General features: G+C 46.7%; 1 protein-coding gene across 1 annotated transcript in view; it reads right to left on the bottom strand.

Annotated features, from left to right (window-relative positions):
• The window catches only part of LOC142251908 (uncharacterized), a 106,979-nt gene that overhangs the window by 29,618 nt on the left and 51,884 nt on the right, over positions 1–25,477 (bottom strand). The window contains exons 30-41 of the mRNA XM_075324958.1: positions 24,911–25,029; positions 24,635–24,831; positions 23,493–23,676; positions 23,247–23,412; positions 23,031–23,155; positions 22,631–22,939; positions 22,335–22,538; positions 22,131–22,256; positions 21,881–22,051; positions 21,488–21,592; positions 21,307–21,402; positions 20,780–20,914 (exon numbers count right to left, since the gene is read on the bottom strand). Of these exons, the coding sequence (XP_075181073.1) occupies positions 20,780–20,914; positions 21,307–21,402; positions 21,488–21,592; positions 21,881–22,051; positions 22,131–22,256; positions 22,335–22,538; positions 22,631–22,939; positions 23,031–23,155; positions 23,247–23,412; positions 23,493–23,676; positions 24,635–24,831; positions 24,911–25,029 (1,937 nt within the window). The remainder of the gene's footprint in view (positions 1–20,779; positions 20,915–21,306; positions 21,403–21,487; positions 21,593–21,880; positions 22,052–22,130; positions 22,257–22,334; positions 22,539–22,630; positions 22,940–23,030; positions 23,156–23,246; positions 23,413–23,492; positions 23,677–24,634; positions 24,832–24,910; positions 25,030–25,477) is intronic.

Here is a 25,477-nt window from a genome sequence, read left to right as displayed (position 1 = left end):
AGCTATGATAGAAAGGAGTCAGGACCCGCAGAGCATCTCAGCTATGATAGAAAGGAGTCAGGACATGCAGAGCATCGCAGCTATGATAGAAAGGAGTCAGGACACGCAGGGCATCACAGCTATGATAGAAAGGAGTCAGGACACGCAGAGCATCACAGCTATGATAGAAAGGAGTCAGGACACGCAGAGCATCACAGCTATGATAGAAAGGAGTCAGGACACGCAGAGCATCGCAGCTATGATAGAAAGGAGTCAGGACACGCAGAGTATCGCAGTTATGATAGAAAGGAGTCAGGACTCGCAGAGCATCGCAGCTATGATAGAAAGGAGTCAGGACATGCAGAGCATCACAGCTATGATAAAAAGGAGTCAGGACCCGCAGAGCATCACAGCTATGATAGAAAGGAGTCAGGACCCGCAGAGCATCTCAGTTATGATAGAAAGGAGTCAGGACACGCAGAGCATCACAGCTATGATAGAAAGGAGTCAGGACACGCAGAGCATCACAGCTATGATAGAAAGGAGTCAGGACACGCAGAGCATCGCAGCTATGATAGAAAGGAGTCAGGACACGCAGAGCATCGCAGCTATGATAGAAAGGAGTCAGGACACGCAGAGCATCGCAGCTATGATAGAAAGGAGTCAGGACACGCAGAGCATCGCAGCTATGATAGAAAGGAGTCAGGACACGCAGAGCATCGCAGCTATGATAGAAAGGAGTCAGGACACGCAGAGCATCGCAGCTATGATAGAAAGGAGTCAGGACACGCAGAGCATCGCAGCTATGATAGAAAGGAGTCAGGACACGCAGAGTATCACAGTTATGATAGAAAGGAGTCAGGACCCGCAGAGCATCGCAGCTATGATAGAAAGGAGTCAGGACACACAGAGCATCGCAGCTATGATATAAAGGAGTCAGGACACGCAGAGCATCGCAGCTATGATAGAAAGGAGTCAGGACACGCAGAGCATCACAGTTATGATAGAAAGGAGTCAGGACACGCAGAGCATCACAGTTATGATAGAAAGGAGTCAGGACCTGCAGAGCATCGCAGCTATGATAGAAAGGAGTCAGGACCTACAGAGCATCGCAGCTATGATAGAAAGGAGTCAGGACACACAGAGCATCACAGCTATGATAGAAAGGAGTCAGGACCCGCAGAGCATCACAGCTATGATAGAAAGGAGTCAGGACCTGCAGAGCATCGCAGCTATGATAGAAAGGAGTCAGGACACGCAGATCATCACAGCTATGATAGAAAGGAGTCAGGACACGCAGAGCATCGCAGCTATGATATAAAGGAGTCAGAACACGCAGAGCATCACAGCTATGATAGAAAGGAGTCAGGACATGCAGAGCATCACAGTTATGATAGAAAGGAGTCAGGACACGCAGAGTATCGCAGTTATGATAGAAAGGAGTCAGGACACGCAGAGCATCGCAGTTATGATAGAAAGGAGTCAGGACACGCAGAGTATCACAGCTATGATAGAAAGGAGTCAGGACCTGCAGAGCATCGCAGTTATGATAGAAAGGAGTCAGGACATGCAGAGCATCGCAGTTATGATAGAAAGGAGTCAGGACACGCAGAGCATCGCAGTTATGATAGAAAGGAGTCAGGACACGCAGAGTATCGCAGTTATGATAGAAAGGAGTCAGGACACGCAGAGCATCGCAGCTATGATAGAAAGGAGTCAGGACACGCAGAGCATCGCAGCTATGATAGAAAGGAGTCAGGACACGCAGAGTATCGCAGTTATGATAGAAAGGAGTCAGGACACGCAGAGCATCTCAGCTATGATAGAAAGGAGTCAGGACACGCAGAGCATCGCAGCTATGATAGAAAGGAGTCAGGACACGCAGAGCATCACAGCTATGATAGAAAGGAGTCAGAACACGCAGAGCATCTTAGCTATGATAGAAAGGAGTCAGGACACGCAGAGCATCGCAGCTATGATAGAAAGGAGTCAGGACACGCAGAGCATCGCAGCTATGATAGAAAGGAGTCAGGACACGCAGAGCATCGCAGCTATGATAGAAAGGAGTCAGGACATGCAGAGCATCGCAGCTATAATAGAAAGGAGTCAGGACACGCAGAGCATCGCAGCTATGATAGAAAGGAGTTAGGACATTCAGAGCATCGCAGCTATGATAGAAAGGAGTCAGGACACGCAGAGTATCGCAGTTATGATAGAAAGGAGTCAGGACTCGCAGAGCATCGCAGCTATGATAGGAGTCAGGACCCGCAGAGCATCGCAGCTATGATAGAAAGGAGTCAGGACACGCAGAGCATCACAGCTATGATAGAAAGGAGTCAGGACCCGCAGAGCATCTCAGCTATGATAGAAAGGAGTCAGGACATGCAGAGCATCGCAGCTATGATAGAAAGGAGTCAGGACACGCAGGGCATCACAGCTATGATAGAAAGGAGTCAGGACACGCAGAGCATCACAGCTATGATAGAAAGGAGTCAGGACACGCAGAGCATCACAGCTATGATAGAAAGGAGTCAGGACACGCAGAGCATCGCAGCTATGATAGAAAGGAGTCAGGACACGCAGAGTATCGCAGTTATGATAGAAAGGAGTCAGGACTCGCAGAGCATCGCAGCTATGATAGAAAGGAGTCAGGACCCGCAGAGCATCGCAGCTATGATAGAAAGGAGTCAGGACATGCAGAGCATCACAGCTATGATAGAAAGGAGTCAGGACCCGCAGAGCATCACAGCTATGATAGAAAGGAGTCAGGACCCGCAGAGCATCTCAGTTATGATAGAAAGGAGTCAGGACACGCAGAGCATCACAGCTATGATAGAAAGGAGTCAGGACACGCAGAGCATCACAGCTATGATAGAAAGGAGTCAGGACACGCAGAGCATCGCAGCTATGATAGAAAGGAGTCAGGACACGCAGAGCATCGCAGCTATGATAGAAAGGAGTCAGGACACGCAGAGCATCGCAGCTATGATAGAAAGGAGTCAGGACACGCAGAGCATCGCAGCTATGATAGAAAGGAGTCAGGACACGCAGAGCATCGCAGCTATGATAGAAAGGAGTCAGGACACGCAGAGCATCGCAGCTATGATAGAAAGGAGTCAGGACACGCAGAGCATCGCAGCTATGATAGAAAGGAGTCAGGACACGCAGAGTATCACAGTTATGATAGAAAGGAGTCAGGACCCGCAGAGCATCGCAGCTATGATAGAAAGGAGTCAGGACACACAGAGCATCGCAGCTATGATATAAAGGAGTCAGGACACGCAGAGCATCGCAGCTATGATAGAAAGGAGTCAGGACACGCAGAGCATCGCAGCTATGATAGAAAGGAGTCAGGACACACAGAGCATCACAGCTATGATAGAAAGGAGTCAGGACCCGCAGAGCATCACAGCTATGATAGAAAGGAGTCAGGACCTGCAGAGCATCGCAGCTATGATAGAAAGGAGTCAGGACACGCAGATCATCACAGCTATGATAGAAAGGAGTCAGGACACGCAGAGCATCGCAGCTATGATATAAAGGAGTCAGAACACGCAGAGCATCACAGCTATGATAGAAAGGAGTCAGGACATGCAGAGCATCACAGTTATGATAGAAAGGAGTCAGGACACGCAGAGTATCGCAGTTATGATAGAAAGGAGTCAGGACACGCAGAGCATCGCAGCTATGATAGAAAGGAGTCAGGACATGCAGAGCATCGCAGCTATGATAGAAAGGAGTCAGGACACGCAGAGCATCGCAGCTATGATAGAAAGGAGTCAGGACACGCAGAGCATCACAGCTATGATAGAAAGGAGTCAGGACACGCAGAGCATCGCAGCTATGATAGAAAGGAGTCAGGACACGCAGAGCATCGCAGCTATGATAGAAAGGAGTCAGGACATGCAGAGCATCGCAGCTATAATAGAAAGGAGTCAGGACACGCAGAGCATCGCAGCTATGATAGAAAGGAGTCAGGACATTCAGAGCATCGCAGCTATGATAGAAAGGAGTCAGGACACGCAGAGTATCGCAGTTATGATAGAAAGGAGTCAGGACTCGCAGAGCATCGCAGCTATGATAGGAGTCAGGACCCGCAGAGCATCGCAGCTATGATAGAAAGGAGTCAGGACACGCAGAGCATCACAGCTATGATAGAAAGGAGTCAGGACCCGCAGAGCATCTCAGCTATGATAGAAAGGAGTCAGGACATGCAGAGCATCGCAGCTATGATAGAAAGGAGTCAGGACACGCAGGGCATCACAGCTATGATAGAAAGGAGTCAGGACACGCAGAGCATCACAGCTATGATAGAAAGGAGTCAGGACACGCAGAGCATCACAGCTATGATAGAAAGGAGTCAGGACACGCAGAGCATCGCAGCTATGATAGAAAGGAGTCAGGACACGCAGAGTATCGCAGTTATGATAGAAAGGAGTCAGGACTCGCAGAGCATCGCAGCTATGATAGAAAGGAGTCAGGACCCGCAGAGCATCGCAGCTATGATAGAAAGGAGTCAGGACATGCAGAGCATCACAGCTATGATAGAAAGGAGTCAGGACCTGCAGAGCATCGCAGCTATGATAGAAAGGAGTCAGGACCTGCAGAGCATCGCAGCTATGATAGAAAGGAGTCAGGACACACAGAGCATCACAGCTATGATAGAAAGGAGTCAGGACCCGCAGAGCATCACAGCTATGATAGAAAGGAGTCAGGACCTGCAGAGCATCGCAGCTATGATAGAAAGGAGTCAGGACACGCAGATCATCGCAGCTATGATAGAAAGGAGTCAGGACACGCAGAGCATCGCAGCTATGATATAAAGGAGTCAGAACACGCAGAGCATCACAGCTATGATAGAAAGGAGTCAGGACACGCAGAGCATCACAGCTATGATAGAAAGGAGTCAGGACATGCAGAGCATCGCAGCTATGATATAAAGGAGTCAGAACACGCAGAGCATCACAGCTATGATAGAAAGGAGTCAGGACATGCAGAGCATCGCAGCTATGATAGAAAGGAGTCAGGACATGCAGAGCATCGCAGCCATGATAGAAAGGAGCCAGGACACGCAGAGCATCGCAGCTGTGATAGAAAGGAGTCAGGACACGCAGAGCATCGCAGCTGTGATAGAAAGGAGTCAGGACACGCAGAGCATCACAGCTATGATAGAAAGGAGTCAGGACATGCAGAGCATCGCAGCTATGATAGAAAGGAGTCAGGACACGCAGAGTATCGCAGTTATGATAGAAAGGAGTCAGGACACGCAGAGCATCACAGCTATGATAGAAAGGAGTCAGGACACGCAGAGTATCGCAGTTATGATAGAAAGGAGTCAGGACACGCAGAGCATCACAGTTATGATAGAAAGGTGTCAGGACACGCAGAGCATCGCAGCTATGATAGAAAGGGATCAGAATACGCAGAGCATCGCAGCTATGATAGAAAGGAGTCAGGACACGCAGAGCATCGCAGCTATGATAGAAAGGAGTCAGGACATTCAGAGCATCGCAGCTATGATAGAAAGGAGTCAGGACACGCAGAGCATCGTAGCCATGATAGATAGGAGTCAGGACACGCAGAGCATCGCAGCTATGATAGAAAGGAGTCAGGAGATGCAGAGTATCGCAGTTATGATAGAAAGGAGTCAGGACTCGCAGAGCATCGCAGCTATGATAGAAAGGAGTCAGGACACGCAGAGCATCACAGCTATGATAGAAAGGAGTCAGGACACGCAGAGCATCGCAGCTATGACAGAAAGGAGTCAGGACACGCAGAGCATCACAACTATGATAGAAAGGAGTCAGGACACGCAGAGCATCGCCGCTATGATAGAAAGGAGTCAGGACATGCAGAGCATCGCCGCTATGATAGAAAGGAGTCAGGACATGCAGAGCATCACAGCTATGATAGAAAGGAGTCAGGACACGCAGAGCATCGCAGCTATGATAGAAAGGAGTCAGGACCCGCAGAGCATCGCAGCTATGATAGAAAGGAGTCAGGACACGCAGAAGATCGCCGCTATAATAGAAAGGAGTCAGGACACGCAGAGCATCGCAGCTATGATAGAAAGGAGTCAGGACACGCAGAGCATCCCAGCTATAATAGAAAGGGGTCAGGACCCGCAGAGCATCGCAGCTATAATAGAAAGGAGTCAGGACACGCAGAGCATCGCAGCTATGATAGAAAGGAGTCAGGACCTGCAGAGCATCACAGCTATGATAGAAAGGAGTCAGGACATGCAGAGCATCGCAGCTATGATAGAAAGGAGTCAGGACACGCAGAGCATCGCAGCTATAATAGAAAGGAGTCAGGACACGCAGAGCATCGCAGCTATGATAGAAAGGAGTCAGGACACGCTGAGCATCACAGCTATGATAGAAAGGAGTCAGGAGCCGCAGAGCATCGCAGCTATGATAGAAAGGAGTCAGGACACGCAGAGCATCGCAGCTATAATAGAAAGGAGTCAGGACACGCAGAGCATCGCAGCTATAATAGAAAGGAGTCAGGACACACAGAGCATCGCAGCTATGATAGAAAGGAGTCAGGACACGCAGAGCATCGCAGCTATGATAGAAAGGAGTCAGGACCTGCAGAGCATCACAGCTATGATAGAAAGGAGTCAGGACATGCAGAGCATCGCAGCTATGATAGAAAGGAGTCAGGACACGCTGAGCATCACAGCTATGATAGAAAGGAGTCAGGAGCCGCAGAGCATCGCAGCTATGATAGAAAGGAGTCAGGACACGCTGAGCATCACAGCTATGATAGAAAGGAGTCAGGACACGCAGAGCATCACAGCTATGATAGAAAGGAGTCAGGAGCCGCAGAGCATCGCAGCTATGATAGAAAGGAGTCAGGACACGCAGAGCATCACAGCTATGATAGAAAGGAGTCAGGACACGAAGAGCATCGCAGCTATGATAGAAAGGAGTCAGGACACGCAGAGCATCGCAGCTATGATAGAAAGGAGTCAGGACATGCATAGCATCACAGCTATGATAGAAAGGAGTCAGGACACGCAGAGCATCGCAGCTATGATAGAAAGGAGTCAGGACACGAAGAGCATCGCAGCTATGATAGAAAGGAGTCAGGACACGCAGAGCATCGCAGCTATGATAGAAAGGAGTCAGGACATGCATAGCATCACAGCTATGATAGAAAGGAGTCAGGACACGCAGAGCATCGCAGCTATAATAGAAAGGAGTCAGGACACGCAGAGCATCGCAGCTATAATAGAAAGGAGTCAGGACACGCAGAGCATCGCAGCTATAATAGAAAGGAGTCAGGACACGCAGAGCATCGTAGCTATAATAGAAAGGAGTCAGGACACGCAGAGCATCGCAGCTATGATAGAAAGGAGTCAGGAGACGCAGAGCATCGCAGCTATGATAGAAAGGAGTCAGGACACGCAGAGCATCACAGCTATGATAGAAAGGAGTCAGGACATGCAGAGCATCACAGCTATGATAGAAAGGAGTCAGGACACGCAGAGCATCGCCGCTATGATAGAAAGGAGTCAGGACATGCAGAGCATCACAGCTATAATAGAAAGGAGTCAGGACATGCAGAGCATCACAGCTATAATAGAAAGGAGTCAGGACACACAGAGCATCGCAGCTATGATAGAAAGGAGTCAGGACACGCAGAGCATCACAGCTATGATAGAAAGGTGTCAGAACACGCAGAGCATCACAGCTATGATATAAAGGAGTCAGGACACGTAGAGCATCACAGCTATGATAGAAAGGAGTCAGAACACGCAGAGCATCGCAGCTATGATAGAAAGGAGTCAGGACACGCAGAGCATCGCAGCTATAATAGAAAGGAGTCAGGACACGCAGAGCATCTCAGCTATGATAGAAAGGAGTCAGGACACGCAGAGCATCGCAGCTATGATAGAAAGGAGTCAGGACACGCAGAGCATCACAGCTACGATAGAAAGGAGTCAGGAGATGCAGAGTATCGCAGTTATGATAGAAAGGAGTCAGGACTCGCAGAGCATCGCAGCTATGATAGAAAGGAGTCAGGACACGCAGAGCATCACAGCTATGATAGAAAGGAGTCAGGAGATGCAGAGTATCGCAGTTATGATAGAAAGGAGTCAGGACTCGCAGAGCATCGCAGCTATGATAGAAAGGAGTCAGGACACGCAGAGCATCGCAGCTATGATAGAAAGGAGTCAGGAGATGCAGAGTATCGCAGTTATGATAGAAAGGAGTCAGGACTCGCAGAGCATCGCAGCTATGATAGAAAGGAGTCAGGACACGCAGAGCATCACAGCTATGATAGAAAGGAGTCAGGACACGCAGAGCATCGCAGCTATGACAGAAAGGAGTCAGGACACGCAGAGCATCACAGCTATGATAGAAAGGAGTCAGGACACGCAGAGCATCGCCGCTATGATAGAAAGGAGTCAGGACATGCAGAGCATCACAGCTATGATAGAAAGGAGTCAGGACACGCAGAGCATCGCAGCTATGATAGAAAGTAGTCAGGACCCGCAGAGCATCGCAGCTATGATAGAAAGGAGTCAGGACACGCAGAAGATCGCCGCTATAATAGAAAGGAGTCAGGACACGCAGAGCATCGCAGCTATGATAGAAAGGAGTCAGGACACGCAGAGCATCCCAGCTATAATAGAAAGGGGTCAGGACCCGCAGAGCATCGCAGCTATAATAGAAAGGAGTCAGGACACGCAGAGCATCGCAGCTATAATAGAAAGGAGTCAGGACACGCAGAGCATCGCAGCTATAATAGAAAGGAGTCAGGACACGCAGAGCATCGCAGCTATGATAGAAAGGAGTCAGGACACGCAGAGCATCGCAGCTATGATAGAAAGGAGTCAGGACCTGCAGAGCATCACAGCTATGATAGAAAGGAGTCAGGACATGCAGAGCATCGCAGCTATGATAGAAAGGAGTCAGGACACGCAGAGCATCGCAGCTATAATAGAAAGGAGTCAGGACACGCAGAGCATCGCAGCTATGATAGAAAGGAGTCAGGACACGCTGAGCATCACAGCTATGATAGAAAGGAGTCAGGAGCCGCAGAGCATCGCAGCTATGATAGAAAGGAGTCAGGACACGCTGAGCATCACAGCTATGATAGAAAGGAGTCAGGACACGCAGAGCATCGCAGCTATGATAGAAAGATGGCTATCTATGTCATATGCCTATTGAAAGGTTGGCTCCAGGATGCATTATGGGAAGAAGACATCAGCATCCTTGGAATACTCTGGGTACTGTTCACCTGGAAATCTTTGGTTCTGGCATTAATGAGGATGAGACATGTATCAGCTACCTAAACCCTGGACAGACCCAGTCCTCCATGGCAGCAGTATTTCCTAACCGATCAGGAATGATTTGAGGAACATACGTTTGGGACGGATTTGTCTCCAGACTCACAGAACGCAACCCAATTCATCTTCTATGAGATGGGCTGGAAAAAGATGTCCGACCCATAGAGGCTGCATTGGGCAATATACTGGGATTAAAGGATCCTCTGCTAATGTTTCATGTAGACACCTTCAGAGATCTTCTAGATTCCTACCTCTATCAGTGAGGGGTTCCTACACAATATTAGGCAGGTGGCTTTAGTGTTCTCTCCGATTAGCGTACATCACAAACCACTAAGCTATAAATCCTAATTATTGCTCTTATTACATAGCGACCTCTCGGTGTGTCCAAGGTTGGCATCGCCTCTGCACTTGTTCTTGATGTCGCTGTTTCCGACACATGTGAAGTGTAATCTCCATTCTACTTCTGGATTATTTTATTAAGAGCTGAAAACCGTGGCGGAGAGGAGAGCTGCCACTTTCCTAAAACTCTACGGGGGAAACCTGAGCCTTCATCCGTGGAAATGTAAAGCAATAGATGATGAGTTCAGCAAGATCTCTGGTCGTGCGTGAGCAGGACCTTCCTATTGAGGAGCCTTAAAAAGAAGCCCTTGGTATTCTGTCGTGGGGATTGTGAAACCATATCCGAAAAAAGTTCACAGCCATTTCTAAGACCTTGTTTGGAGCCCCGGGAAACACAATTCTACCCCCTCTTATTCTTCATCATATCTGCTCTTTTAATATAGGACAAATTCAGAGCCGGCAGCCGCAGGTGGGAAAATGTGAGTATTACGGGGATATTCGGCATTATTCCTGTATCGGTATGGCAGATATCGGACGTAGGATATGCATTGTATATTTGAGCCGCAGTTGGGAAAATGTGAGTATTACGGGGATATTCGGCATTATTCCTGTATCGGTATGGCAGATATCGGACGTAGGATATGCATTGTATATTTGAGCTGCAGGTGGGAAAATGTGAGTATTACAGGGATATTCGGCATTATTCCTGTATCGGTATGGCAGATATCGGACGTAGGATATGCATTGTATATTTGAGCTGCAGGTGGGAAAATGTGAGTATTACGGGGATATTCGGCATTATTCCTGTATCGGTATGGCAGATATCGGACGTAGGATATGCGTTGTATATTTGAGCCGCAGGTTTGATATTTAAAAGATATAGGAACTGATCATCATCAGGTTAATCTTCGTTTTTAAGTGCATATTTTGTCATAAAATCTCCATTTCTTGTAATTTCGAGCTTTTTACTGTGTTTTCTGTATTTAGTAGCCAATGTGTAATTTTTCCATGATTGATGTTCAGTTTTCATGGCAGATGTCACAATGTAATTGATTGTATCGTCAGTACGGATTTTCCTTCCGGGTCTTTGTGATTCGGTCCATTATGATGATTTTATTAGGGGGTTTCTGATGGGTGATTGCTGGTTATCTTTTTTTTAAATCAGGTTCATTTTTATTTAACAGCAAAATTATACAACACATAAAATAAGTCCCCCCCCCCCCCAAAAAAATGACAGAAAGGGGAAAAACCTTAGTCAGTAAGAAAAACCACACAAATAACATAATAAACAATGCACCCGTAGTCCACGTCTCATTTCAATATGGGTCTCAAAGTGCATATTATTTCCCAATATATTCTCCATAGTATAGCTTACCCAGCATCTTTATGACATATATATATATATATATATATATATATATATACACATACACACACATACAGACATACAAACACACATACATACACACACATACATACACACACACACACAGACATACACACATACACACACATACATACACACATACATACATACATACACCCATACACACACATACATACACACATACATACATACATACATACATACACCCATACACACATACATACACCCATACACACACACATACATACACCCATACACACACATACACACACACCTACAGACACACACATACATACATACACACACACATACATATACCCATACACACACATACACACACACACACACACACACACACCTACAGACACACACATACATACATACACACACATACACACACATACATACACACATACACCCATACACACACATACATATATATTCCAGCAGATTGCTGGTTACCTAGTTGTTGTTTTTTTTTGCTTGTTTTACCTGCATCAAACTAAATCTTTGCCGAACTTATTAACTGCAACTCTAAAGGGGATATTAGACAATATGATTTTTTTTAACGATGGCGAATGACGAGCGAATAGGTATAATGTTTGCTCGATAGATCGCTGTTGCGGTCAATTATACTCTCAATTTTTAAGTCCAGATCGTACGGATATTGGTACTTCATCCACATCCATATCGATTCTTCAAAACCTGCTCCACATCTCTCCACCGAATCAAAAAAATCAGATAAAAACATCCTGAACATACAAAGCTGGCTAAAAAAAAAACCCCACCAAAAACCATGGCAAATGCATTTTTTTATTAACATGGATTTTTCCAGCCAAATAAATCTGTGCCTAAAGCCTCATTCAGACGTCCGTTTTTTCCACGTAAAAGAAAAACATAATTTATTTTTCAGCGTTTGATCAGTTTTTCTTGTACGAAGAGAAACAAAAAATTCCCCAACTTAGTCTGTGAAAATTGGATCGCAGTCAGATGTTATCTGATTTTTTTCACAGACCCATAGACGTGGAGGGGGGCATACACTGTGTTGGCGGATGCTGGCAGCGGCTCTGCATTTGTGGGACTGGAGCACATCGCGCGCTAGCTCCGCCCACGAATGAACTTCAGTACAAGCGCATGCAGCGTTCAGCAGTGCAAGCGCAGGTTTAAATGTCTGTCAGCCAGCAAAGTGCGGCTGCCATATCGAGCACTGCAGCTCTCATAGGTCGGTCCGAGGGCCGCAGAATAGTTCATTGCCCCTGACGATGGTGAATGGGCCCCCCGGTTGTCCAGGGCACTGCAACTTGCCCAGGTGTGGCGGGTGCTGACATCGGCATTGTGTATGAACCCCCCAGAGCTGTATGCCCCCCATCCCAGTAAAGTATATGCTCACCAGAGCTGTATGTACCACCAGAGCTGTATACCCACCATCCCAGTAATGTGTATGTCCCTCAGAGCGATATACCCCCATCCCAGTAATATTTATGCCCCCCAGTAACGTGTATGCCCCCCAGTAATGTGTATGCACCCCAGTAACATGTATAACTCCTTAGTAACGTGTATGCCCCCCCTCCACAGTAACATCTATACCCCCCCATTAATGTGCATGCTCCCCAAAGCTGTATGCCCCCAACTCCAGTAACGCCTATGCCCCCAAATAATGTTTATGCCCTCCCAGTAATGTGTATTCCCCTAGTAATGTGTATGCCTCTCAGTAATGTCTATGTCCCCATCCCCCCTCTGATGAATATACTGTTGCACACAGCCCCTTCTGTGATATATAATGTAGCCCCCAGCCTCCCCTGTGATTTGTATACTGTAGCTCCCAGCCTCCCCTGTAATGTATATACTGTAGCCCCCAGCCCCTCCTGTGATGTATATACTGTAGCCCCCAGATCCTCCTGGGTGTGCCGGGTACTGATGTCTGCCTTGTGTATGGGCCTCCCAGAGCTCTATGGGCCCCCCAGAGCCATATGTGCCCCCTGAGCTGTATGGGCTCCAGAACTGTATGTACCCCCTCCCGAACTGTATGTGCCCCCGAGCTGTATGGGTCCCCCAGAGTAGTGTATGTGCCTGAGAGCTGTATGCCCCCCAGTAACGTGTATACCCTCAAGTAATGCGTTTTCCTCAAGTAACATGTATGCTCTTCAGTAATGTGTATGCCCCCCAGTAATGTGTATGCCCTCAAGTAATGTGTTTTCCTTAAGTAATGTGTATGCCCCCCAGTAATGTGTGTGCTCCCCAGAGCTGTATGACCTCCACCCCAGTAATGTGTATGCCCATCAGTAATATGTATTCCCCCAGTAAATGTGTATTCTGCCATTAATATGTATGTTCCCAAGAGCTGTATTCCCCCCACCCCTGTAACTTCTATGCCATCCAGCAATGTGTATGCCCCCTAGTAATGTGTATGAACCCCAGTAACGTGTATGCCTTCCCAGTATTGTGTATTCCCCTCAGTAATGTCTATGCCCCCTGGCCCTCCTGTGATTTATATACTGTAGCCTCCAGCGTACCCTGTGATGTATATACTGTAGGCCCCAGTCCCTCCTGTGGTGTATAAACTGTAACCCCCAGCCCTTGCTGTGATACATATAATGTAGCCCCAGCCCCTCTGTGATGTATATACTGTAGTCCCCAGCCCCTGTGATGTATATACCATAGCCCCCAGCCTCTCCTGTGATGTATATACTGTCGCCTCCAGCCCCTCTGTGATGTATATACTGTAGCCCCCAGCCCCTCCTGTGATGTATATACCATAGTCCCAGCCCCTCCTGTAATGTGTATACCGTAGCCCGCAGCCTCTCTTGTAATGTATATACTCTAGCCCCCAGCCTCTCCTGTGATGTATATACTGTCGCCTCCAGCCCCTCTGTGATGTATGTACTGTAGCCCCCAGCCCCTCCTGTGACATATATACTATAGCCTCCAGCCCCTCCTGTGATGTGTATACTGTAGCCCCATCCACTTCTGTAATGTGTATACTGTAACCCCAGCCCCTCCTGTGATGTATATACTGTAGCCCGCAGCCTCTCTTGTGATGTATATACTGTAGCCCCCAGCCCCTCCTGTGCTGTATATACTGTAGCCCCCAGCCTCTCCTGTGATGTATATACTGTAGCCCCCAGCCCCTCCTGTGCTGTATATACTGTAGCCCCCAGCCTCTCCTGTGATGTATATACTGTAGCCCCCAGCCTCCCCTGTGCTGTATATACTGTAGCCCCCAGCCTCTCCTGTGATGTATATACTGTAGCCCCCAGCCTCCCCTGTGATGTATATACTGTAGCCCCCAGCCTCTGCTATGATGTATATACTGTAGCCCCCAGCCTCTCCTGTGATGTATATACTGTAGCCCGCAGCCTCTCTTGTGATGTATATACTGTAGCCCCCAGCCCCTCCTGTGCTGTATATACTGTAGCTCCCAGCCTCTCCTGTGATGTATATACTGTAGCCCCCAGCCTCTCCTGTGCTGTATATACTGTAGTCCCCAGCCCCTCCTGTGATGTATATACTGTAGCCCCCAGCCTCTCCTGTGATGTATATACTGTAGCCCCCAGCCTCGCCTGTGATGTATATACTGTAGCCCCCAGCCCCTCCTGTGGTGTATATACTGTAGCCCCCAGCGTCTCCTGTGATGTATATACTGTAGCCCCTAGCCCCTCCTGTGATGTATATACTGTAGCCCCCAGCCGCTCCTGTGATGTGTATTCTGTAGCCCCCAGCCCCTCCTGTGATGTATATACTGTAGCCCCCATCCTCTCCTGTGCTGTATATACTGTAGCCCCCAGCCCCTCCTGTGATGTATATACTGTAGCCCCCAGCCTCTCCTGTGATGTATATAATGTAGCCCCCAGCCTCTCCTGTGATGTATATACTGTAGCCCCCAGCCTCGCCTGTGATGTATATACTGTAGCCCCCAGCCTCGCCTGTGATGTATATACTGTAGCCCCCAGCCCCTCCTGTGATGTATATACTGTAGCCCCCAGCCCCTCCTGTGATGTATATACTGTAGCCCCCAGCCCCTCCTGTAATGTATATACTGTAGCCCCCAGCCTCTCCTGTGATGTATATACTGTAGCCCCCAGCCCCTCCTGTGATGTATATACTGTAGCCCCCAGCCTTGCCTGTGATGTATATACTGTAGCCCCTAGCCTCGCCTGTGATGTATATACAGCAGTCCATTTTGACTATATCTGTAATGTGTCTGTGTGTGCATGTACGACGTGTATATCTATGTATGTCAGTGCATATATTTGTCTGTTTCTATGTATTTTTGTGAATTTGTCTTCAAATATGTACATATGCCTGTATGTGCGAGTCTCTGTGGGTGCATGTTTATATGTGCATGGGCCCACTGAGACTCCTTCGCCCGGGGCCCATGAAAACCTGGGGCCGTCCCTGCTCGTCCACATAGTGCAGGAGCCGGCTACCATTTATGATCTAGTCTGGCTCAAAAAGTAATTTGAAAATGGTGCATGTTGGCTACATTTGGTCACGTAATTGTATTTTCAGTCCGTGTGCACATTGGATCGCACATGGCACCCCATATACGTGTGTGTGAACGTACCCCAATAGTGAGTGAATCGATACGTCCAGGAGTGCAACACTTTTTTTTTTTTAGGCAGAAATTGATTCAGGCAACGCTCGTTTTTGGAAATGTTACATTTTTGTAAGTTTTTTTTTCCTGTCTTCATGAAGCTTTATTTTGCAACTTGCGGTGCCTGGTTTGCAACGAAATCCATCAGGATCTGAATTTTTTTTTTTTCACCGGGTGTATTTAAAAAAATCTGCAGAAAAAAAAATGCTCAAACTCCTAATATGAACAACAAAGTGGATTTCCCATAGAGATACATAAGAGTTTTACAAGCATTTTTAACTTTATTTTTTTTTTAAGGAGGATTTCAGAGTATATAAATAAAAAAAAAATCCATGTGATCGTTGACTTACAGACCGCAAGCAGCTGAAAGTCTTTACATCAGTTTATCAGCTGCTTCTTCTGCTCTTTTAGTCCTTATCGTCTGTGAAAATGAAGTATTTTTATCTGTAGGCTCGGGCTACAATGGGATAGTTTAATATAGTTTCTTTTTTTTTATTTTTTTTTTTAATTATTATGTTTTTAATATATTGAGACAATATAGCAAACAATCATAATAACGTAAAGGAAAAAAAAACCTCACGTCTATTTTATGTTATTGTTTTTAATTACTTAATTTTTTTTAAGCCGTGATAATATAAATAAGTTTGTCTGAAATGTAGTTTTCCAGACTTCGGTTGTCAGTGTATACTGGGGGGTTGTAAACAACTGAGCATGTGCGACCACCAGCACTGGACACGTAAGGTGGATGTTTTCCTCGAGGGAATCCAACCAACACCAGGTGGCGCCATAACAAGTATTTATTTATACCATTTCAATTGCAAATGTATGATATTTAGTTGTGATGATACTCCACTAGGTGTCACTAGAAGCTACTAGAGGCAGGGAAGTCAAACACGCCGATGGTCAGAAGCCAGGAAGTCAGATAAGGTACACAGGGAGCAAGCAGAGCCTGGGTCAGGGTACAAACTGGAGGTCAGGAGCCAGGAAGTCAGATAAGGTACACAGCAAGCAGAGCCGAGGTCAGGGTACAAGCCAAAGGTCATAAGCCAGATATGGTACACAGCAAGCAGAGCCAAGGTCAGGGTACAAGCCGAAGGTCAGAAGCCAGGAAGTCAGATAAGGTACACAGGGATCGAGCAGAGCCAAGGTCAAGGTACAAGCCGGAGGTCAGAAGCCAGAAAGTCAGATAAGGTACACAGGTAGCAAGTGGAGCAGAGGTCAGGGTACAAGCGAGAGGCCAGAAGCCAGGAAGTCAGATAAGGTACACAAGGGAGCAAGCAGAGCCGAGGTCAGGGTACAAGCCAGAGGTCAGAAGCTAGCAAGTCAGATAAAGTTACACAGGGAGCGAGTGGAGCTAAGGTCAGGGTACAAGTCGGACGTCAGAAGCCAGGGGGATAACGTCAGAGTCAGGGGCACGGGCAGAGAAGGGTAACAAAAGTCCGAAGTAGGGAGGCAAGATCAGAACAACAAAACTCACGGGAGCCAGAGAACTCACTGCAGAGCAGGATCTATGACTGGCAGCGTTCCGGGTGAAGTTGCTCTCTAAAGAAGCCGAGCACTCACCTGGAACGAGGCACCTGAACACAGGCCCCTCCCCGCACCAACGCAGGACCCGAAGGCAACCAGTGACCTGGACATTGGCTCTGCTGGATCATGACATTAGTGTTGCATAATGTGTTAATATGCAAATTAACAAAGTAATTATAACTCTAGGCTGGTGATTGGGCAGGGTACGGTCTTGGTTAGTCATCCCCCACCTCTTACTTTATTGTGTATATCTGTGAATATGTATTCAATGGAGAATAAGCTATTCCTGAAAAGTTTGCCAACTTCTTGTTTCTATATTGTACTGATGTAGCCAAAAATTTGGTGATAAAGGAGCCGGTCCGAAGAAGTCACATTCCTTTAGTGTCGCTGTGATGAAGCGTATAAATAGGCGTTTTCCGTGTGCGGGATGTGCGGCAGGGCAACCTCCGTCTCTGCACGTTATTAATCTGTGGTGACAGCTGCGATTGCTATTTGGCTGCTGCAACCAGAGATGCTGAGAAACCTCACTATGACAAGTGTGTATACAGCGGGTGTCAGCGGCACAGACGGGCAAGTAATCTCCTTCTCGAATAGCTGCAAAGGTGGCGCAGAGGGCCCAGCGCCTGTCAGTCATCGGGAAATATTCTTGGCAGATTATGCAGCTGTTTGTAAAGAGGAAAATATCATTGAAGGTGTTAGGAATATGATTTCTGAACCTCTTTAGTCTGGAGGTCTGAAGCCAAGGTTGTGATCGAAGATGGGAAAGTCTAGTGTTAATTTTCCTAAAACTGTACGGATTTAGCCTAGTGCCCAAGAAACAGATGATACCGGAGTCAGGTCTTCTGCAACTTTTATTCATTCTTTTTTTATATTGAGGTGGTGCGAATGTGCCTCACCCCAGGGAGGCGGCAGTAGTGTACCTCCCTGTACACGGCACCCATCCACCTAGGCACGCTGTCAGAACGCGAGCATATGATCTGCAAACTTCCCGCCACATCCCGACCACCAGACGTGCTCAGCTTCCTTCAATACAAGTAAACTGAGTGAGGTTGCGAACGTCTAGTCGGGATGTGACTGTATGCATGCATGCAAATTGCGTACTTGTGGTCACAGGACTGCCAGCTCTCAGCAACCACACTGGAGAATCTTGACAGCTTGCATTGTGCGCACTGTGAGGATTTATGAGTCTGCAGAAAAGATAGAAGCTCTGTAGACTTTTGTGAAATGACCAGACAATCCCATTAATGAGAAAATTGGATTTTTGAAGTGATCATAAAACGTTCACAGCTCCCACCCTTTATTGGGTCTCTGAATTTGGAAGATATTTTTTTTTTTTTTTTGCCAGATTGAAGTACTATTTAGAAGTATATATTTGTTTCTCTGCTAATTGCCTGTCGTTAAGGGAGAGGAAATAGACAATAATTGTGCCATAGCTAACTATTCGTACTCGCTATACTCATATGAGTACTGTCTAATACTCGCGTGTTCCGAATAGCGTGTGCAATGCAAGTAAATGGGGAAAAATGTGCAACGTAACAAGTAACCTGAATGTCGTACTCTTCATGAGAGTAGCAAAATTCCGGTTACTCGTTACTTTGCAAGTTTTTCCCCATTTACTTGCATTGCACACGCTATTCGGAATGCATACACGAGTATTAGACAGTACTCGTTGTGAGTATAGTGATGACGAATAGTTAGGTACTCGCTCAACTCTAGCCATAGCCTATACCTTAAATCTTGTATCACCCCTCAACATATTTAGCGATTTTCCAGTAAATACAAAAATCCGATTCTCAATATACACATTGTTGTACCATCCTTCTTCTCATTAACATAAGACTGTACATGTAAGATAGGGCGTCCGCTCATCAGATGACTCCTGTAACTACCCAAACCATATTGCACACTGCCAGTTTCCACATCTTGCACTGTTCACTGCAAACTCGATGGGTGCGGCCAACCTTAAGGGTGCCTTACACGCTGCGACATTGCTAGCACCCGCCAACGTCACTGTTTCGTCATGGGGGTGATCACTGCCGTAGCGAACAATATCGCTACTGCAGCGTCACACGCACATACCTGCTTAGGGATGTCGCTGGAGACACCGAACAATCTCTCCTTTAAGGGGGAGGTTAGTTCGGCGTCACAGCAGCACCACTAAGCGGCCGCCCAATAGCAGAGGAGGGGCGGAGATGAGCGGCTGGAACATGCCGCCCACCTCCTTCCTTCCTCATTGCCGGTGGATGCAGGTAAGGAGATGTTCATCGTTCCTGCAGTATCACACATAGTGATGTGTGATGCCGCAGGAACGACGAACAACCAGCGGCATGCACCACCGATATTATGAAAAGGAGCAACGTGTCAACGATTTTTGACGTTTTTGAGATCGTTGATCGTCGCTCCTAGCTGTCACATGCTGCGATGTCGCTAACGACGCCACATGTGCGTCACAAACACCGTGACCCCGACGATATATCATTAGCGATGTCGCAGCGTGTAAAGCACCCTTTAGTCTAATGTGTGGCCACCTTAAGAGTTAACCTTCCGATAGGGCGAAGGTATGTACTCACCTTCATTTGTGAGTTAATAACTTTGACTCCTTAGGAAAAAAGTGTAAAACTGTAAAATTGCTTCGAACAACTGGGAAACACTTGGAGATGGTGTGTGTAGCTTGCTCCCTAGGAGTTCTCCGAAAGTGGACAAGCCCTTTAAGAGCAATTGGTAAGCCAAGGTAATCTTTAAAGGGTTATTCCCAAGCCATAGGACACGTAATAACCTGCTGATCACGGGGTCTTTCAGCGATCCTGAAAGGGGGCTGTACAGGACTGTGCCTTGCTCAGAGTCGGGGTGCACATGATTGGCCTCTGTTTTATTCATTGTCTAATGGGTCTCCTGGATAAGTGTTGTAGAGCGCTCAACTCTTTCTGCCAGTCCCATAGACAATGAAAGGCGCATCAGCCAAGCATGCGCACGCCTACTCCAATCAAGACTGGGTCCTGCAAAGCCCATTATTGGGATCAGCAAGTTATCCCCTATCTCATATAACTCACTATTTTGGGAATAGCCCTTTAATAACTGCCTTTTAAAGGGTGACAGGGAATGGATTCCACCAATGACACACACAGACAGCGATCCAACATTCAATGCGTTTATTCATACATTACAGAAATGACATTTTACATGCGCACATAGGAAGAAAAACTGCATTCTGCTTATTTCTTCCTAGGGCTTCAGATTCGAGATGGGATCACTCACTTTCTCCCTTCTGTAAAGGAAACAATAAGATAGTGAGTTTTATTTTTTTTTCTAGTGGTCTAAAGACATGATATTGTTAATAGGATAGTTATCTAATAGGAATGATCGAATATCACAAATATTCAGCAATATTCGGCTTCGCGAATGTCCAATGAATAGGTCGCCGCTATGTGAATATTCGATGTGCAATGTAAGTCTATGGGAAGCCCGAATAGTTGCTATTCGGCAACTATTCGGTTTCCGATAAACTTACATTGCGCATTAAATATACGCAAATAGTCGAATAGCGGCGACCTATTCGGCGAATATGGGCGTTGCCGAATATTTGAGGTATTCAATCATCCATATTATCTAAATCCGCGGTATATTATAGGAATATGCAGACGTCATCCTGTACCTTGCCACTAATGTCGCGGCTCTTGGCTCGGAGTTTGTTCACTTGGGACTCAGCGATATCGGCCCTTTCCTCGGCTTCTTCCAACTCATGCTGGACCTTTCTGAACCGGGACAGGTGGGCATTAGCCTGTTCCTCCTTTAGGCCAAAAAGAAAAGGATATTTGAAATCCATAAATAAATCCATTATCTGAAACCTCGTCCCCCTTCCCTAAATGGCATCCGATACTGTACAGCCTGACGTCAATGTGAGTACGACGTAGGAGCACAGCGTGTGCTCCCCGGGATCAATATACCACTCTATAATAATGGATGATTGCGATTTAGAGCTAGATTTGCAAAATGTTACAATCTACATTTACCCATGTGACTAGACTGTAATCATCCTAAGAAAGCCGCTCTAAATTAAGATCCTTAGGTCATAAAAACTAATGGAAAAGTTTTAAGAGGATATGTGAGGTGCGTGTCGAAGGATATGTATATTGGAATGTAGACAATGTGCAAATAATAGCCTTCATCTGATCGACTTACAGATTCCTCGGCCTGTCTCTTGTATGCCTTGACCTTCAGCTGCAGCTTGTCCACCAGGTCCTGAAGTCTCAAGACATTCTTCCTGTCCTCCTCACTCTGGTGACAAAATTAGATGCATTTTTATGTTACTGGAAGAGATGCGGTCACCTCCTCCTTATTCCTGGGCGCTCGATGACTGTACCTGGTAGGTTATCTCCTTTACGCGCCTCTCATATTTACGGATGCCCTTGATGGAGTCTGTAGAACGTTTCTGTTCAGCATCAAGCTCGTTTTCTAGCTCGCGCACCTAGAATACAAGGCAAGTCGTCTATATATCGCCCTTACTTATTGTTTTGGGTTTGTTCTATCCAGAATACCACTATCAATATTTCTTACATGTAGAAAGTAGGAAAGAAAGAAAAAAAGAAAGTCGTATGCAGAAAAAGAAGTGTCAGAGAAATTGCTCTAAAAATGAATATATCTGTATAATAAGGGGCATTTTCGTGTTTCTGCATATAGACTATTCACATATGGCTGACCCTAGCTTCTTCTTTGCCAAGTATAATACACATAAATGGACGTATACAAGTCTTACCCTAGCTTCCAGTTTCTGGAGCTGTTTCTTGCCACCTTTCAGTGCTAGCTGTTCTGCCTCATCCAGACGGTGCTGAAGATCCTTCACCGTCTGTTCAAGGTTCTTCTTCATCCTCTCCAAGTGGGCGCTGGTGTCCTGCTCCTTCTTCAGTTCTTCTGCCATCATAGCAGCCTACGACATCACACATTTATAATCATATCTCCACTTACAGCATTAAATGATAATTGAGAGACTATAATACTGTACATACATCAGTGATCGCCTTCTTGGCTTTTTCTTCTGCATTTCTGGCTTCTTGCACTGCTTCCTCAACTTCATTCTGGAGTTGACTTGCATCGTTCTCTAACTTCTTCTTGGTGTTGATGAGGCTTGTGTTCTGCGGGAGAGCAGCATACCTCTTAGTCTCCATATTTTACATATCACTCATGAACAAGATCCTTGTAGAAGGTCTCACCTGGGAGTGGAGAAGTTGAAGGCGCTCACTTGCATCCAGAAGTTCCTGCTCTGCCACCTTCCGGGACCTCTCCGTCTGTTCCAGAGCGGAACGCATCTCCTCAATTTCAGCCTGTTGTAGGTTATTCCTACGTTCCACAACGGTTACTTGTTCTTTTAGGTCTTCCTGGCTCCTGAGGGCATCATCAAGCTGGAGCTGGGCATCCTGAAAGTCAAAATGATAGGAAGATGTTATGTAGGTGAAGTACGTTTTTGTTTAGAAGACACAACCCTTCAACTCAACTCCTCTGGTATTACCTTCAGTTGTGTTTGCACATTTCTGAGCTGCTTGTGCGCCTCGGCGGCCTGACGGTTGGCATGGCTCAGCTGAATCTCCAGCTCGTTCAGGTCTCCTTCCATCTTCTTCTTCAGTCTCAGGGCGTCATTCCTGCTCCTGATCTCAGCGTCTAATGTGGTCTGCATGGTGTCAATGACCCTCTGGCTATTTCTCTTCAGTTGTTCAATCTCTTCATCTTTCTCTGCAATCTTCCTATCGACTTCAGATTTAATCTGGTTCAACTCAAGCTGGATGCGGAGGATCTTTGATTCTTCATGTTCCAGAGATCCCTTGTAAAGACATTTAAAGACATCATAAATAAAGGAAGGCAAGAGTATATGATGGCTGTAATGACGACGACTTCATAAAATACTACCATACCTCCGCCTCTTCCAGGGCGGCCTGCAGATCGCTCTTCTCCTGTTCCACCACTTTTTTGGCCTTTTCCAGTTCATGCACAGTTTTTCCCGTCTCTCCGATCTGTTCAGTTAGATCTGAGATCTCCTCTGTGTAAGGATAAACAATGTGGATAAAACATTTTTAGCTTTGCTTTTTAACGAGCATCATCCGGAATATCTGATTGTTTTTCAATCTCACGTTGTAAGTTCTTGTTTTCCCGTTTCAGAGTTTCCAGTTGATCCAGAGACTCCTCGTATGCGTTCTTCATCTTAAAGATCTCCGTGCTTAATGAACGAGCATCTTTTTGAGTTGCCTCTAATTCGGCCTGACCCTCTTCAAACTTCTGTTTCCATTCTGACAGAATCTGATGAGTTACAATGTAGGGTTAGCACAATGTTTGAAAATTGAAATAGTAAGTGTGTAACTTTAAATATTTTGTTTTACCTTATCAAAGTTCCTCTGCTTCTTATCTAGAGCAGCCGCTGCGCTATTTGCCCTTTCAACATCAACCATCAGGTCCTCTACTTCGGCCTGCAACCTCTGTTTGGTCTTCTCTAAGGAGCCACATTTGGCGTTTACAGCCTCTACTTGCTCCTCAGCCTCTTGGAGACGTTGTGCAAGCTTCTTCCTGAAGGTGTATAGTGTAAAGGTGAGATAACACTAAAGGTCCAGTCACACTAAGCAACTTACCAGCGATCCCAACAACGATAGGGATCGCTGGTAAGTTGCTAGGAGGTTGCTGGTGAGATGTCACACTGCGACGCTCCAGCGATCCCACCAGCAACCTGACCTGGCAGGGATCGCTGGAGCGTCGCTACACGAGTTGCTGGTGAGCTCACCAGCAACCAGTGACCAGCTCCCAGCGCCGCGTGGAAGATGCTGCGCTTGGTAACTAAGGTAAATATCGGGTAACCAACCCGATATTTACCTTGGTTACCAGCGCACGGAGCTACACGTGCAGAGAGCAGGGAGCAGCGCACACTGAGTGCTGGCTCCCTGCTCTCCTAGTTACAGCACACATCGGGTTAATTACCCGATGTGTACTGCAGCTAAATGTGCACAGAGGAGGGAGCAGCGCACAATGCTTAGTGCTGGCTCCCTGCTCTCCTAGCTACAGCACACATCGGGTTAATTAACCCGATGTGTCCTGCAGCTACATGTGCACAGAGCAGGAGCCGGCACTGACAGTGAGAGCGGCGGAGGCTGGTAACAAAGGTAAATATCGGGTAACCAAGGACAGGGCTTCTTGGTTACCCGATGTTTACTGTGGTTACCAGCCTCCGCAGAAGCCGGCTCCTGCTGCCTGCACATTTAGTTGTTGCTGTCTCGCTGTCACACACAGCGATCTGTGCTTCACAGCGGGACAGCAACAACTAAAAAATGGCCCAGGACATTCAGCAACAACCAACGACCTCACAGCAGGGGCCAGGTTGTTGCTGGATGTCACACACAGCGACATCACTAGCAACATCGCTGCTACGTCACAAAAGTTGTTCGTTAGTAGCGATGTTGCTAGCGATGTTGCTTAGTGTGACGGGGCCTTTATATATACACCATTTTTGTCTACGTATATTATGATATCATACTTGGCATCTTCCAGTTCCTCTGTGCGCTGAATGGCATCAGTCTCATATTTGGTTCTCCATTGTGCTACTTCACCGTTGGCCTTGGACAAAGCTCTCTGAAGCTCGGCCTTTGCCTCTTGCTCTTCCTCATATTGCTCACGGAGCAAATCACAGTCATGGCGAGAAGATTGCAGACCGTGGGCGAGAGCATTCTTGGCCTGTAAGAAAAAAAACACATAATTGTAACTCCTTGGATAAAAAAAAAATAATGGAGTATTTTTGTCTTAGCTCTTTTACCTTGGTTTCTTCCTCCAGTCGCCTCCTTAGTTCTTCAGTCTGCTGAGTGAACGCTTGTTTCCCTCTGGTCAGCTGAGAAATCAGAGAATCCCTTTCCTCCAGTTGACGGGACAATTCACCTGGAGAAAATATTTATTGTCCTTTTTAGTCCAATATTATTTGAGGTTTAACTTGATCACTCTTTGTAACATCTGCCCTTGACCACAGTCTCAGGATGACTGTCCCGGACAGACTATGGCTAGCCACTAAAGGCCCTGTCACACACAGAGATAAATCTGCGGCAGATCTGTGGTTGCGGTGAAATTGTGGACAATCAGTGCCAGGTTTGTGGCTGTGTACAAATGGAATAATATGTCCATGATTTCACTGCAACCACAGATCTTCCAAAGATTTATCTCTGTGTGACGGGGCCTTAAGTCAGCAGGCTCTCAAGAACCCTGAAACCCTTTAACCACTGTACAGGGATTTGGAATTAAACAAGGTCCAGGAAATTGCGAGCTATGGAAGGCTGCAGTCCAGGAAAGAGTGGTCATCAGGCAGGGTCCAAACCAGGAGGCACAAAAAGGG

Source organism: Anomaloglossus baeobatrachus, chromosome 9 (assembly GCF_048569485.1).
Source record: "Anomaloglossus baeobatrachus isolate aAnoBae1 chromosome 9, aAnoBae1.hap1, whole genome shotgun sequence".
NCBI classification, from domain to species: Eukaryota; Metazoa; Chordata; class Amphibia; order Anura; family Aromobatidae; genus Anomaloglossus; species Anomaloglossus baeobatrachus.
The sequence above is the reverse complement of the archived record's forward strand: the minus strand, read 5'-3'. Positions and strand labels throughout refer to the sequence as shown.